The sequence below is a fragment of the Canis aureus genome, chromosome 2 (assembly GCF_053574225.1).
Source record: "Canis aureus isolate CA01 chromosome 2, VMU_Caureus_v.1.0, whole genome shotgun sequence".
Lineage (NCBI taxonomy): Eukaryota > Metazoa > Chordata > Mammalia > Carnivora > Canidae > Canis > Canis aureus.
The window spans coordinates 62,812,451-62,828,850 of record NC_135612.1 but is presented as its reverse complement, the minus strand read 5'-3'; the positions used below and the strand labels follow the sequence as shown (position 1 = coordinate 62,828,850).

At 39.8% G+C, this 16,400-nt stretch overlaps 2 protein-coding genes across 3 annotated transcripts in view; both read right to left on the bottom strand.

The window, feature by feature from the left end:
• POLN (DNA polymerase nu) overlaps positions 1–15,361 on the bottom strand; it is a 156,408-nt gene extending 141,047 nt beyond the window's left edge. Inside the window, exons 1-2 of one of the 2 annotated variants that reach the window (XM_077876322.1) lie at positions 15,285–15,361; positions 14,321–14,395 (exon numbers count right to left, since the gene is read on the bottom strand). The gene's annotated coding sequence lies outside the window, so the exon portion shown is untranslated. Of the gene's footprint in view, positions 1–14,320; positions 14,396–14,761; positions 14,839–15,284 lie in introns of those variants that run through there. The other variant, XM_077876323.1, reaches the window with a different exon arrangement.
• On the bottom strand, positions 944–15,363 carry HAUS3 (HAUS augmin like complex subunit 3). Its single transcript, XM_077876324.1, has 6 exons — positions 15,285–15,363; positions 14,321–14,395; positions 12,911–13,952; positions 11,664–12,103; positions 9,681–9,909; positions 944–1,284 (listed from the first exon to the last, which is right to left on the bottom strand). Exons 3-6 carry the CDS (start codon positions 13,817–13,819, stop codon positions 1,051–1,053), a joined length of 1,812 nt encoding a protein of 603 aa, XP_077732450.1. The 5' UTR covers positions 13,820–13,952; positions 14,321–14,395; positions 15,285–15,363; the 3' UTR covers positions 944–1,050.
• Positions 15,364–16,400: the final 1,037 nt, after the last annotated feature.

Sequence of the window (16,400 nt, the reverse complement as noted above, 5' to 3'; positions counted from 1 at the left end):
CTGATGGTAATAGCTAAAGAATTTCAAAAAGACCACCTAAAATGCACTTTAGATGGGCATCTCTTTTTAAAAAGACAATATATTCTGAAGCAGAAATCTTCTTGAAAGTATTAACTCCATCTTCTTGTTCCTCTATAAAGCTTACATGTTATATACCACAGGCCACATATAAATCAAGCACTCAAGAACCATTTGATATCCTAATAAGCTACTCCAAATGACTTCATACCACTCAAAATAATTTCTAATTGTCCAAATAATACACTTGTGTGTATCCCAATTAATACAATCTAACATTTAAGTATTTTCACTCCAAAGAAACTGATTAAAACAGCATTATGTATCCTCTAAACAACCACTTCTATGGTATTTTCAAATTTCATTTAAGAGTCATTCGTAATGTGTAAGTCAAAGCACCACCAAAGCAGAAGTCCAAGCACCAGTACGATTTGTCCTGCAGAAATTTTGATTTCCCAGGACCCAGTTGCTAAAATGAACAATGGTCAAAGGACATCTGATACTTTTTGAAGAGCAAATAGGTACAAAGATTTTCAAAGTCTACAGCAGGGAATTATGGGAATTACAGTTTGAGTGGTATGGTTTTACTTTATAGCTAAATATGAGGGAACTTGGCTGTTCCATATATTAAGGTTCACAGGTTGAACAATGCTAACTCTAAGTTCTACAAAGGTTTAAAATATTTAACAATAAAAAATTTCTATTTCGAAGAAAAACAGTAAAGGAGAGACAGAACTAATCCTATTAAAAAATATTTGCATTATATAACAATGCTTTTTCCTTGTAAGTAAAGTTACCAGTACTAAGTGCCATCAAGCAAATTTTCAACTCATAGAAAGCACTGGTACTTTGAACGCATTATATAAGGAAAAAAAAAACAACCAATGTAAAACTTAAATAAATTAAATGAAATGTTCCACTGGCATCAAATTTAAAATTTTAGTAGGGTTTATTAGCTACATTTTCCTCCTAATATATAAAACATTAAAACATAGCAGAGCTCTGTAGTAAAGATTCAGTTTTTAATAATTTTCAAACTTCAAAACCAACAGCCTTAATCTTTGATTGGTTTTCTAAATTCTCCACAAGATCTTTCAGATAATCTTCATCTTTTAAAAAATATACATATAATTCTCTTTCCATTTGATGCAGTTTATTAGATGCCAAAATTTTTCTTTTTGTCTTCACATCAGCAAGAATATCAGTAAGAAGATGATTTAGTTTATTCAGTTGGGATTCAACTTGATGAAATTGCTCTGTTAACTCCTAAAAGGAAAATAAAAATGCTTTTACTACAAAATTTCTCTTTGTAATAGCAATTATAAATTTAAAATATAATTTACATGCAAAGAATCCAAATGATAGGGGTGCCTGGGTGCCTTAGCCAGTTCAGGTCTGCCTTCAGCTCAGGTCATGATACTGGGGACCTCGGATCATGCCTGAGTCAGGTTCCCTGCTCAGCTTGGAGTCTGCTTCTCCCTCTTCCTCTCTCCCTGGCTCATGCTCCCTCTCTCTCTCTAATAAATAAAATCTTAAAAAAAAAAAAATCCAGGGATCCCTGGGTGGCGCAGCGGTTTGGCGCCTGCCTCTGGCCTGGGGCGCGATCCTAGAGACCCAGGATCGAATCCCATGTCGGGCTCCCTGCATGGAGCCTGCTTCTCCCTCTGCCTGTGTCTCTGCCTCTCTGTCTCTCTCTGTGTGACTATCATGAATAAATAAATAAAATCTTTAAAAAAAAAAAATCCAAATGGTAGAATAATTATTCCCATGATTTCATTTTTAAAATTTTTTTAGATTTTTATTTATTTATGATAGTCACACAGAGAGAGAGAGAGAGAGAGGCAGAGACACAGGCAGAGGGAGAAGCAGGCTCCATGCACCGGGAGCCCGACGTGGGATTCAATCCCGGGTCTCCAGGATCGCGCCCCGGGCCAAAGGCAGGCGCTAAACCGCTGCGCCACCCAGGGTTCCCTATTCCCATGATTTCAATGATAAATGAACCTCAATTAAAAATCCACAATCGATTTATTTTTTAATTTTTTTTAAGACTTTATTAATTTATTCATGAGAGATACAGAGAGGCAGAGACATAGACAGAGGGAAAAGCAGGCTTCTTGCAGGGAACTGATGCAGGACTTGATCCCCAGACTGGGATCACGCCCTGGGCCGAAGGCAGATGCTCAACCGCTGAGCCACCAAGGTGCCCCCCACAGTAGGTTTAATATAAATTCTATGTTAAGAGCAATTATAACAGTATTCAATAGACAATTTTAAGAGATTCAAAGCAAACTGTTACTCCCTGAAGAGTACTTGATATGTAAACTGTTATGCATATTCATACATTTAACAAATATTACTAAATGTCTACCATATGACCAGCACAGTCTTAGAGACTAGAGATAGAAGAATGAACATCATCTCCTTAATGGAGAATTACTCCACTTTATTGATTGAATCTTGTTTTAGCCTAATCTCGGTCTACTCTAGATAAAAGTGGTACGGAGAAAGCCTTGAAATGAAGCAATTACCAATAAAAAGTAGTATTTCAACAAAAATATTCATTTTTCTTTTTTCACAGTGTTACAGAAAATAGAATTACATGAAACATTCAACAATTCTGATTTGCCATGTAATTCTGCTCAAGAACCTCCCATCCAAGTACTAACCAGGCCCGACCCTGCTTAGCTTCCGAGATCAGACGAGATCGGGCATGTTCAGGGTGGTATGGCCGTAGACTCTGCTCAAGAACCTAGACATGTCACTGCTTCTCTCTCCACCTCCCGCTTGTGCTTGTTCACTGTTTCTTAAACAAGTAAAATCTTTTTTTTTTTTTTAAGATTTTACTTCTTTATTCATGAGAGAGAGAGAGGCAGAGACATAGATGGAGAAGGCTCTTCACAAGGAGGTGGATGCGGCACCTGATTCCTGACCCCAGGATCACACCCTGAGCTGAACACAGATGCTGAACCACTGAGCCACCAAGGCTTCCCAAATACATTAAATCTTATTAAAAAAAAAAAAAAAAAAAAAAAAACAAACCTAGATATGCCAGACTCTTCACATTTAAATATACTGAGATGCCTCACTTCATAATATAAAACTTGTTTATTAACAAGATTCTACGGCTTTCTAATTAAGTATTCTACTTCTATAAATTTCCAGCTAGTATCACCAAAGAGAAAATCTGTAGCTCTATCTCAGCCTTCTGCAAGTCCTCAGTATGGTCCATGAACATGGTAATCACCTGGGGTGCTTGGTATGAATAGATATTCCTGCACCTCACTCCGTACTAAATTACTCAAACTCCCAACAGGCTCCCTGGTGATTCTAATAAACAAGTTCAAGAATGACTGCTTTACACCTGTCATAAATGCCAGTTCTAGAGAGCAGTACTTCTTCAATTACACTTTAACAAAATTAAATAATATCTACATTAGTTTCCCCTTGAAGAAAAACTTGGTAAACATGAATGAGAAACTACAATCTCACCCTCAATTTCAGTACTAAAGATCTTAATAGTTGCTAAGATAATATTCCTACAGATACTGAAAAACAGCCTTCATTAACAACAAAAATGCAAATTAAAATGTATACAGATGGCATTTTTATATTTCACTGGGTTAGGGAAAAACATTAAATAATGACACCCAGTAAGATTATAGTGAAATCATCATACTTTATGATTCTAGGATGCAATCTTTCACATTTTAAAATATCTGAAATCCATACCATTTTATAATCAAGAGCATCATGTAATTATTATTAGCCACTCATAAGAAATGCTTTATTACCAACATTAAAAAAATTTTTTTTATTGGGTTAAGAACACTTAACATGAGATTTCCCCTTTAATAGATTTTTAAGAGTACAACACAGTATTGTTAACTACAGGCAAAACATTGTACAGCATATCTCTAAAACTTATGTACCCTACATAATTGAAACTTTACATTTCTTGATTAACAACCCATTTCCGGGCAGCCCGTGTGGCTCAGCGGTTTAGTGCCGCCTTCAGCCCAAGGCCTGATCCGGAAGACCCGGAATCGAGTCCCACTTCAGGCTCCCTGCATGGAGCCTGCTTTTCCCTCTCTCCCTCTGTCTCTCATGAATAAATAAATAAAATCTTTAAAAAACAAATACCACCATTTGCCCCTCTCCAATCCCTGCTAACCACCATTCTACCCTCTGCCTCTGTGAGTTTGACTATTTTAGATATGTCTGTAAGTGAAATCATACATTATTTGTCCTTGTGACTGGTTTATTTCACTCAGCATAATTTCCTCAAGGTTCATCCATGTTGTCCCATATTACAGCATTTCTTTTTATTAAGGCTAAATAAGACTTTGTGTGTATATATCACATCTTCTTTACCTATTCCTTCATTGACAGACATTTAAGTTATTTCTATAATGTGACTACTATAAATAGTGCTATAATGGATGTAGGAGTGCTAATAATTCTTCAAGATCCCGATTTCAATTCTTTTGTTTTAAACACTCAGAAGTGGAATTACTGGATCATATGGATCATTACTTTTTTAAGAAAACTCCATACTATTTTCCACAGTGGCTACACCATTTTGCACTCCCTCCAACAGTGTACAAGGGTTCCAATTTCTCCACATCCTTGTAAATACTTTTTGCTTTTTTAAAAAAGATTTGAGAGAGAGAAAGTGCATGCACATGCATAAGCACATGAGTAGGGGGAGGGGCAAAGGGTGAGAATCCTTAAGCAGACTCCTCAATGAGGGCAGAGCCCCACACAGGGCTTGATCCCAGGACCCATGAGATCATGACCTGAACCAAAGCCAAGGTCAGATGCTTAACTGACTGAGCCACCCAGGTGCCCCTGATTTTGCTTTTTTGCTACTAACCACTCTAACAGGTGTAAGGTGACATCTCATTGTGGTTTTGATGTGCATTTCCCTGACAATGAGTGACACTGAGCAACTATTCATATATACTATTGGCTATTTGTATGTCTTCTGTGGAAAAAGCTCTATTCAAATCTTTGGTCCATTTTTTAATTGGGTTATTAGTTTTTTTGATATCACCAACACTCTCAATGTATAGTGTAGAAAAATAAAGACAACAATTTTGAGTCAAAAAACAACATAGAACTGCATGTTAGGGATCCCTGGGTGGCGCAGCGGTTTGGCGCCTGCCTTTGGCCCAGGGCGCGATCCTGGAGACCCGGGATCGAATCCCACGTCGGGCTCCCGGTGCATGGAGCCTGCTTCTCCCTCTGCCTATGTCTCTGTCTCTCTTTCTCTCTCTGTGACTATCATAAATAAATAAAAAAAAAAAAAAAAAAAAAAAAAAAAAAGAACTGCATGTTAAGTGTGAAGCTTTGAAATACCCTAACCACTTTAATTGTGTATATTTCTTTTAATGTGTATATTTAAGAGTAATATGATAAAAATCTATGTCTGTCTGAACCTAAAAGATACCTTCTAGTAAGTATTCAATAAAAATTCTAATAAGATAGTACTGTGCCAGTTTAATTGAAAGTTTTTTCTTTTTTAGCAATTCATAAAATGACAGCATACCATATAATTGATGGTATCCAGTAGATATTTAAATAGTGCTGGTGGAATGAAAATAGGTGTGACTCTTCAGAAAAGCAGTATGACAGCATCAAAGGCCAAAAGAAAAATGTACATACCCAAGAAACCCAACAATTCTACTTCCAAGAATTCATCCAAATGAAAGTATCCAACAACAAAAAGCTATATACACAAGATATACATGTTGCTGTTCAAAAGCAAACAAAAAGACTAGCAAAATATTCAATGGTACATTGGTTACAGAAATTACTGTAACATAAAAATTAAAATCATTCAGAGTAAAAATGATTTCATAATGCTAAGTAAAAAGGAAAGAATAAGAGAGATGTATAAGTAAAAGTGAAAAATACATACCTTCAAATACTAACCGAAAGAAAGATGGTATATAGGACTATTAATCAGACAAAAAAATATTAAGACAAAAAGCACAGTTAAAATACAGAAGATCATTATGTAATACTAAATGGTTCAATTCACTGTATTTCAAGCCACCAGGATAATAATTCACCACAATTTTAAAATTAGATATGCAGCTGACCCTTAAACAATATGGTGCGGGGGGGGGGGGGAGGGGATGTTAGAGCATTGACTCTGTGTAGTTGAAAATTTGTGTAGAAATTCTGACTTCCCCAAAACTTAACTACTGGTAGGTAGCCTACTGTTGATGTACAGTTAACTAATACATATCTATATATATGTTATGTGTATTATATACTATAATCTTATAATAAAGTAAGTTACAAAAAAGAAAATGTTAATTATAAGAAAATACATTTATAGTACTGCACTGCATTTAATTTTTTTTTTTTTATTTTTTTTTATGATAGTCACACAGAGAGAGAGAGGCAGAGGCACAGGCAGAGGAGAAGCAGGCTCCATGCACCGGGAGCCCGACGTGGGATTCGATCCCGGGTCTCCAGGATCACGCCCTGGGCCAAAGGCAGGCGCCAAACCGCTGCGCCACCCAGGGATCCCTGCATTTATTTTTTGAGGAAAATTTGCATACAAGTGGACCCATGTTTCAACCTCATGTTCTTCAAGGACCAACTGTATCTTTATTTTATAAAATAAACTCAGGGACGCTTGGGTGGCTCAGTGGTTGACCTTCTGCCTTTGGCTTAGCTTGTTATCTCAGGATCCTGGGATCAAGTCCCACACTGGACTCGCCACAGGAGCCTGTTTCTCCCTCTGCCGATGTCTCTCATGAATAAATAAAATCTTTTAAAAAAATAAAAAATAAAATAGACTCAAATATAAAGGAAAAATTGAAAGAGTCAAAACAATAAATTTTCAAATCTACCATCATGGGAAGTTTTTATAAAATTAATAAATTTAGAAGACAAAATCAGTAATAGATTATAAAAAAATCACAGTTAATCACTTCAGGCTATTAGGATAGCTAGTATATATTTTTTTAAAAAGGAAAATAACAAGTGTAGACAAGCATATGGAGAAACTGGAACCCTGTGCACAGTGGGTGAGAATATAAAATGGTGCAGTTGCTGTGCAAGTTAGGCACTTACTCAAAAAGTTAAACAGAACTACCACATGATTCAGCAATTCCACTCCTAGGCATATACCCCAAAGAAACAAAAACAGAGACTCAGATACCTGTACACCAATGTTCACAGAAGCCAAAAGGTGGAAACAACCCAAATGACCATCAAAAGACAAACAAAATGTACTACATATATACAACGAAGTATTATTTGGCCATAAAAAGGCATAAAATTCTCACACATGCTACAACATGGATAAAACTTAAATCATATAAATGTAGGATTTCACTTCTATTAGGTGCCTAGAGCAGGCAAATTCATCGAGACAGGAAGTGGAATAGAAGTTATCAGGGACTGGGAGGAAGGAGTGAAAAGTTACTATTTATTATTTAATGTTTCTTTTTGGGATGATTAAGCTCTGGGAAAATATATAGTGATCATGGTTGCACAATATATGAATGTACTTTTGTACTTAATTTCCCTGAATTGTACACTTAAAAATGGTTAGAACTATTTTATATTTTACCACAATAAAAATATTATTTAAAAAAACTAGTCATAAGCATTCCCATTCCAAGAAAAGGTAGGTTAGTTATCCAAATCAATCCTTCCATAAGAAAAAAATGTAAAAGGCTAAATGAAGTTTTTTTAAAAATCAAGCAAAACAAAAGCTTTCTGAAAGCAATGAAGAGATAACAAGGCATCAAGGAACTACAAGTCTATAAAACATCCCAGATTGGTAAGGCAATCCAGGAGCAGCTTTACTCTAGGGCAACCACCAATCTTGGAAAATTAGAACCTAGGATTCTTGAGACTCACAAGATGAGTGGGAAGAAAATCAAAGCCCAAAGTCCACAGAAAATGGGAAGCCAGATGGGAGACCCTCTTCATAATAAGCCAAGGACTCACAGGATACCAACAATCTCAGGATCAGAATGGTCTGAAGTGGAAGAGCCCCTGGATAGAATTACAGGCCAGGCAGGAATCACTTGGGTCCTACAGACTCTTAGACTTAACTCAGTTTAAGGTTTAGAACTGGTCCTGCCCATAGTATCTAACAAAGAGATATGAAAGAAAAAGGCACTCAAGGATCATTTATTTCATAATAAGAGGCTCCCTTCACCAGAAAGAGAGGGATTTTATTTTTATTGTATGCCTCAATCAGTGGTGATGGGACAATTTGTTTATAGGGAGAAAAAATTAAAAACAATTAAAGTTAGAACTCTACCTCCTATCACACATAAAAATAAACTCCTGGTAGACTAAAGAACTAAAAGTGAACAGCATAACTTTCAGATAAAGTAAAAAGGACTACCATTATGCTGTTAAGAACAAACCTTAACAAAATATGAAAAATGAGATATAAAAAATGGCAAACCACAGAGTAATAAACAAGATAAAAATTAAAGTGCTAAAAAAAAGCCAAAAACAAAGAAAGTAAAAAAGACTAGCTACAAATAGAGAATGAATATATATAACACACATGACTGACAAAGGATCAGCACTTGAAATACATAAACTCCTACAAATGAATTTTTTTGACGATTTATTTATTTTAGAGAGAGAGCAAGCACAGGTACATGCGAGTGGGGGCAGGGGCAGGAGGAGAGAAAATCTCAAGCACACTCTGCAGTGAGCACAGAGCCTGGGAGGGGTGGGGGGTGCTCAATCTCACAACCCTGAGACCAGGCCACTGACTCCTGGTTTCTATCAGGTCCTGATCTCAGGGTTATGAGGGTTCTGTACTTAGCATAGAATCTACTCAAGACACTCTCTCCTCTCCCCCTCCCCATGTACCTACCCTCCCTCGGCACCACTTGGGCTCCCTCTCTCAAATAGATAGATAAATCTTAGAAAAAAAAAAAACAAAAAAATGGGCACAGGAGATGAACAAGGAATTCTCAGAAAATGATGAATGCACAGTAAACAACTGAAAGAGGCCTCAATCTCAATAATCAGCTGACAGGGGCCTCCACCTGTTTAATAATCAGGGAAATACAAACTACAATCTGTATTGGATGCTATTCTATATCCACAGTTTGAGAGAAATTATATAAATCAGATAAGATTATGTGATAAGTAGGATACATAACATCTCTGACACTGCTGAAGTAATATGGTACAACCACTTTGGAAAACAATTTGATGTAACCTGAAAACTAAACCTGTGATATGCAATTCCACTCTTCAGTGATGGAGTGTCCCTATGTGTACACACGCACAGCTGTGAGACACAGTAAGACCGTCATCTGCAGCAGTATGATCTACAATAGCAAAAACTGAAAATAACTTAAATGTCTGTCAACATAACAGATAATTAAATTGTGGAATTTCATAAAATGGAATACTAACTATATAAGACAGAACTATATTAAAATATTTTTCAGGGGATAACTGGGTGGCTCAGTGGTTTAGCACCTGCCTTTGGCCCAGGGTGTGATCCTGGAGTCCTAGGATCGAGACCCACGTCGGGCTCCCTGCGTGGAGCCTGCTTCTCCCTCTGCGTGTCTTTCATGAATAAATAAATATCTTTTAAAAAATAAATAAAAAATAAAACATTTTTTACAGCATTTTCAGTTACTATGGCAAGCACCCACCTGATCACTAAGCAATAGCTGATTTCCTCCTTGATACAAAGTATCACAAAGCATGTCTACATCAATATTCAGTTTGGACAGAAAAAAAGAGTGTTCTTGAGTAGATACTGCCAATTGATCTTGTACTAAAGAAACATCCTTTTTTAATTTCTCAGCCACTTCCTCCAGGTTTCCATGGGTTATGAACAATTCTTTTTTCTTATTCTCTCCTTCTAAAAGTTGATAAAGCCTAAAAGGTGAAAATAAAAAATGTAGGAAAAAATTCTCAAGTCCATACAATTCTCAAAATTATAATCCACTGTATTGGGCAGATCTGGAGATATATAACAGATTAAAAATATTAACCTGGAAAAAAATTAATCTGCTGCTAAATCAAGCAACCAAAATATTCCATCTAAAATACCATCTCATTACAGAAATACGTATTGTAACTACTGTATCTGCTTTCCACTTTCTCATCTCCCAAGTTTTAAATATACTTTTTGACTTGTAACTGCCATTAGCTTACTTCAAACAAAGCATGTTTCAAAGACAGCTCTCAAGAAAACATTTCTGTCACAGAATACAGGTATGATATAGTAGAAATAGCAATGAACCTGAAATAGAAGATGTAGGTCTGAGTTCTGCCTTTTGATACCTAGGTCAAGTCAACCACAGACTAAATTGTTCACATCATATATCTATTGCTAAAGAATGGCAGTAGATGTAAGAGACAAAAAATGAAAACAATATAAAATGTAAAAAAAAAAAAAAGTAAACAGAGACTACAGAAATAGTGAATTTGCTATACCAGTCTTATCCATATTTAATTGTAAAATTCAATTCCTAATGAACCATTAGGCTACTTTAACACTTCAAATATTAATGGCAGAAAATCCTTTGGAACAAATAGAAAAATGTGAGGCAGTATTATCTGCATTTCTGACAAAAAGGGTTTCTCCTTTTCCTCTGAATTAAAAAAAAATCTATTTTTTAATTTTAATTATTTTAATAAATTGCAATAGATTTCACAAAAGTGGTTCAAGTCCAAGGTTGCCAATTTTGTTCCCCAGGGATGCGACTACACAATTTGGTGGTGGGGAGGGGGGGGGGACACCATTCTTAGTCATGATGTGAATGCCACCCTTTCCATGCCCCTCATCTCATTAATAAGAAAAAAAAAAAAAAAGGAGAGATGCCTGGGTGGCTCAGTTGGTTAAGCATCTGTCTTCAGCTCAGGTATTGATCCCAGGGTCCTGGGATCCAGGCGTGCATCAGGCTCCCTGCTCAGCAGAGAATCTGTTTCTCCCTCTCCTTCTCCCTTTGCCCCTTCCCCTGCTCATGCTCACTTGCTGTCTCCCTCTCTCTCAAATAAATATTTTATATATATAGAATATATTCTATATATATAGGATTAGTTGATTTTCCTCTAATACTAGAGAAACATCAGGAGTAGGTTTCAGATTTTTGAGTCCTTTGACTACTTTAGTACTCCAAATTTAGTATCCCTCTACCATCAACTGCTAAACTCTAGATAAAAAGAGACTGGGAGGTAGCATTCATTCTCATAGACTCACCTGAGAAGAAACAAAGTCAGTCTTCTCCTTTTTCAGCTGACACCCTCTCTGAATGCAATCAGTTCTCTGCCTAGCAATACTGAGTACACACCGTGCAGTATTCAAACTCTCTGTTGTTAAAACTCATGCCCCAATCTCAAATAAGACATCTAAATAATAGTGCCTAAAGATGAATAAGACCTTGTATATACATTCACTCCTCCAACCTATCCACCTCAGCTCTGATGCAGCTACTTCTGGCTTTCATATGAATGGAAACTGGAAGCAAAATATTCAAAAGGAAAGAGTCATATACAAGAAAAATGAAAGAAGAGAACAGAGAGCCAAACATAGAATGCAAATTATGTTTTAAACTTCCACAATCTTAGTTCACACTCTATACAGTATTTTATAGAAACAAAACCAATAAAGAAACAAAGAAGCATACCTATTAGTAGAGAAGTCCTTGGTATCAATGGTATTCCTTGAATTTATCTGCTGAGTTACTGATGGGTCTGCTAGCATTTCTAATCGCTGGTGGAGCATCGTATTACTTTGACTAAGTTCTTGAACCAAATTTTCAAGTTGACGATGTATGTCCCAATGCTTTCTCAATTCGATTTCATATGATAACTGTAGAAGTTCAAAAGATGCTTTTTGCTTTATTAACTGATTTAAAACTAACTCTTGTCTTGCTGTATAATAGTCTTGCTTAGCAATCTGTAGATCAAAATCTCCCTTTACGACTGGCATATTCAATAACTGGGCATTCTCTTTTATCACAGCAGGCAAACTTTTATCTTTCATATGAGAGATTTGTTCTTCAAGTTTCAGAATCTCACTGTTCAAGGTAGAAATTTTAGCATCCAAATTATCTTTGTCAAGATCCTACACAGAAAAAGCAATTAAATGTTAAAGCAGTAAGTATAAAGTTGAAATACTTTTAAAATCATTTTTACTTTACATTTGGGGTCATCAGATATCGTGCTAATAAAAACTAAGTTCGTATTATTAACAAAAGCCAAAATTACAGTATAAAAAAGGAAAAACATAGACTAAGCCAAAGGTAAACTGCTAAATTTTAATGCTATTACTACCACATATATACGAATGGCTATGAATGGCTACAAATCTTGTCATGCTTGTCTTAATAAAAATCATTAGCACACTACTCACTGAATGCAAATGTATACTATTTAAGTTTTCTTAAAACTAAAATAATACCAGTAGCTATTCTCCTAGCTTGCAAAGAATGACAAAACTTCATACACTATTTCAAAGTTTATGTCAGTTATAGGAACTAACTTGGTGCTAGTATTCAGTTTCAGTTGGATTTTCACTCAGTTATGTAGTGGTTATGTTACTAAGAAAGTAATCTTTCCAGGACTGCAGATGGGTATGTGCACTTATCTGTACATTCTCAACAAAAAAATCAGGGTTTCGGTCCAACAAACTGGATCCCTGACTTCAATAGCACCCAACAAGGAGCAAATAAAGTGGAATACCTATGACAAAGCAACATGGCTCTTTACCTAGATGTCATAAAAGAGGGAATTTCAGTATCCTCTGAGTCTAAACCAACACAAATTTCAAATTCAGAAATTTACTTGTTTCATCCTCCTTTCTAAAAGTACTTTACTATTAACATATCTTCTATTACGAACAATTACAGTATGGATCCAGTCTCATGTTTACCTTTCTAGTGAGGCTATGAAGATTCTCCTCTGCCCATTGTATACTTGACTTCATGTTCAAATTACTTGCTTTCAAGTGAATTAACTCATGTTGAGCACAAATGTAGGCTAGCTGCAGCCTAGCCATCTCCAGCCTTCTCTCCTCAAGGATTTCTCGATTATCACAAATAGATGGTGCCCGTATATCTAAAAGTTGAAAATTTTCTTCATTTGAACTTTCGACTACTTCATGTATACCCTGAAAAAATTGTTTCTTGGTATATAAAGTTAATGCTCCTGTGCTTTGCTCTTCCTGGCTTAGATATTTTTCCAAGGAAAACTGAGATAAAAACACCAGTGGATTTGCCCCTTGATCCAAATTAGAATGTTTGAAGAAAATCATCAGTTTAGCAACTCCATCAGTAAGAGCTTTAAGTTCATTACTTATTTTAGTACTCATGGCATTTAGAATTCCTTGACTCTGCTTCAGCCTTTTAGTGGCTGCTGCTTCTTTAGCATTTAACCTCAGAGATTTGTGGCTTGTTTCTGAAGCCATCACCTGGCATTTATTACGTCGTTGAATTTTTAGGTTCTTTAATTTCTGCAGAGTTTGAACCTCAACCTCTAACTTCTCTAGCTCTTTGTCATCCAGGGTAGATGTTTTCAAATCAGAAGTTTTACAGGTTTTAAGAACTTCATCCAATGCTGCTCCTTCTAGGATGGGCTTGCCTGATTTTTGAAGAATGCTAAAAGCTTCCAATTCTTCCTCAGACAATACATTCTGTCCATTCACACTTCCACAGAACCACTTCAGAAATGATTCATCTTCAACAGTCTCAAACAACCAGTCAAAATCTTCCCCATTAAGAATATCAGCTTTGGGATAATTGATTTTTTTTAACGTTTCCACAAAGTCTTTCCCACAAATCATGGCTGAAGAACCCAGTGTCTTTGTAGGGGATTTGAGCTTATGGTGTTGGTATTTAGAAAACAGACCCAAACGCAGACTAATTTTATGTTAAGTCCATAGAGAAGGGAAAAATACTTTTAGAATCTGACTTCTCCTAGGGGGCGGGAGTAAAAAACAAGTATTAGACCACAAATATAGCAACCGTATTTGTGAAAGGCAGTACAGATAAATATCAGAGTATCTGGGAACCATCTAACGCAGAGGTAGTTACGGCTGAGGTGTCTGATGAAGACAAACTACACCATCAGGGTCCCATTCAGTACACTGCAAAAATGATGAAAACCTTCCCAAAGATCGGCACCTAAAATACACCGTTATCTGACACAGCAGGTCAGTTCATCACTCGGCCTAAGTCAACACAAACGTATATAGACAAGCCTGAGCCAGCCGGGCAAGGCGGCCTCTCCTCCCCACCCTTCCTCAGTTGGGAAAGTTCTTGAGGAAGAGTCAATTGAGTATTACCTCCACGACCCGGGGCAGCATCCGCCGTTCACACAGCAGTCCGTTCACACAGCAGTCCGTGTCCACACCGCCGACCTAGGGCAGACGACAGCCGGCTTCAAATTTAAGATCCACGGTCAGGCCGAACCTCACGCTCCCGTCAGAGAAGGGAAACGTCGCGTGCTCTGGACAGCCGGCAGGAAGACAACGTGGCAACCAGCTCGCCAGCTCACGACGCTGCACCCCGACTGTATCCCCAAACCCAAATGAAGCAAAAAAAAAAAAAAAAAAAAACCCAACCCAAACCAAGCCCCCGTAACTTCACAAGGACCAAAGCTGCAGAAGGTAAGGGCACTTCTGGCACTTGCGGAACTACCACCCACGCTCCAAGGGGACCCGAGGGGCGGCGGCCCGCCGCGCACACACGCGGGCCACATGGACCCGCGTAAATAAAACACACACCCAGGAAAGCCGAAGAACTGGCGTTAAAGACAAACTGCACTGATCCCAGACCCGCGCGCCCCGCTCGGTGGAGTTTGGGCGCGACCGCCCCCGCCCGCGTCTCAGCGGTCCCGGAAGACCAGCAGCGGCCCCGCCCGGGTCTCAGCCGCCCCGAGGACCAGCAGCGACCCCGCCCCCCTGCCCGGGAGGCCCCGCCCCCACCCGCGTCTCCACCGCGCGGAGGACCAGGGCAGGCCCCGCCCCGCCTCCCAACGGACGCCCCCTCAGTCTCTCACCGGCCCCGCGCTCCCCGCCCACGGCCACCTCTCGCTTCTACTCGCGCTCCTCGCGCTCCCCGCCCTCACCCCTCGCCTTCGCCCCCGCTCCAAGTCCTGAGGACCCCGGCTGCGCCGCGCGGACTAATCGCGCGCCTGAAGGGAGTCCCCAGGGACGCCTGGAAAGAAGCAGCAGCTGCGGGATCGGCGCCGTTCCCACAGCCCCACGCCCCGCGACTCCTTGGAAGGGCGAGACCGGCGCCATTCACCTCCGAAAACTCGGCTCGCGCCCCCTCAGAAGCCCGCCGCCGCGCTTCACGCCTCGCACTGCCTCACGGGAGCGCTGCCACCCCGCGCGCGCGCACACGGTAGAGGCCGGGCCGTGGCGTGACCGTCTGCGCAGGCGTGGCGTCGGAAGAGGCGGGCCTGGCGAGGAGGGACTTTGGGGCGGAGCTGAGCAGGGCGCCGTCCCGCCCTCTGGCCTGACGTTTCCCAGCGGAGGCAAGCGGATTGGCTCCATGCCTGGGGAGGCGGGGCCTGGGTGCGCCGGGCCGGATGGGGGTGTGGGTGCGGGTCGGGTTTGTGCGCGGTGTATCCTCAGGCCGTGCGCCTACCCTGGCCCGGCTCCTTGGCTCCGGCGGCCCTCGGTCCTGCCCTCGGGTTCCCTAGGTCCCCCTCTAACGAGGCCGTTTTCAGAGAAAGCCTGGCCGCGGCTGGGGGCACCCGACCGGTGGGCTGTGCACCGCCGGGACCGGTTTCAGAGAGCGCGTCCCCTCCCCGAGTCCTGGAACCGCACGAGCTCTGGCGTCTCTAGGCTCAGCTGCTGTCGGTCCTCGCTTTACCAGCTTTTGCGTTGAACTTTATTTTGCAAAGCACGCCATCCCCAAGCCCTCCCCTGACCACTAAGCAAAAACAGACTTCCTCCACATTCCCATTTTCAAAATATAACTTAAAAAAGATTTTATTCATTTATTTGAGAGAGAGAGCACAAGAGCACAAGCAGGGGGAGCAGCAGAGGGAGAGGGAGAAGCAGACTCCCCGCTGAGCAGGGAGCCCTCGGTCCACATGGGACTGGACCTCAGGACTGCAGGACCCCAGGACCCCAGGATCATGCATGACCTGAGTCGAAGGCAGACGCTTCACTGACTGAGCCACCCAGTCGCCCCTCAAATATATAACTTTTAAAAAGTTGAAAATACAGGAACATAAATGGATATGTGTGGTACATTTCATAGAGATGAAACTCTGTTTCCAAGGAGGGTGCTAGACCCAGGACATGGGGCACCAGTGTGTGAGCCAGAGATAGCTGCGCTCAAAGTGCGAGGTTCTGTGCACACCTGGCTGATGCCCCATGGCCGAGCAAGCTGACCTTCAGGTTACCCTGG

Excerpts from the sequence above, each read along its gene's own strand:
- HAUS3 (XM_077876324.1), bottom strand. The coding sequence starts at position 13,819 with ATGATTTGTGGGAAAGACTTTGTGGAAACGTTAAAAAAAATCAATTAT. Across the intron at positions 9,910-11,663 it reads AAGGACTTCTCTACTAATAG|GCTTTATCAACTTTTAGAAG; the intron begins GTATGCTTCTTT and ends TTCACCTTTTAG. Across the intron at positions 1,285-9,680 it reads AGCTATTGCTTAGTGATCAG|GAGTTAACAGAGCAATTTCA; the intron begins GTGGGTGCTTGC and ends TTTTCCTTTTAG.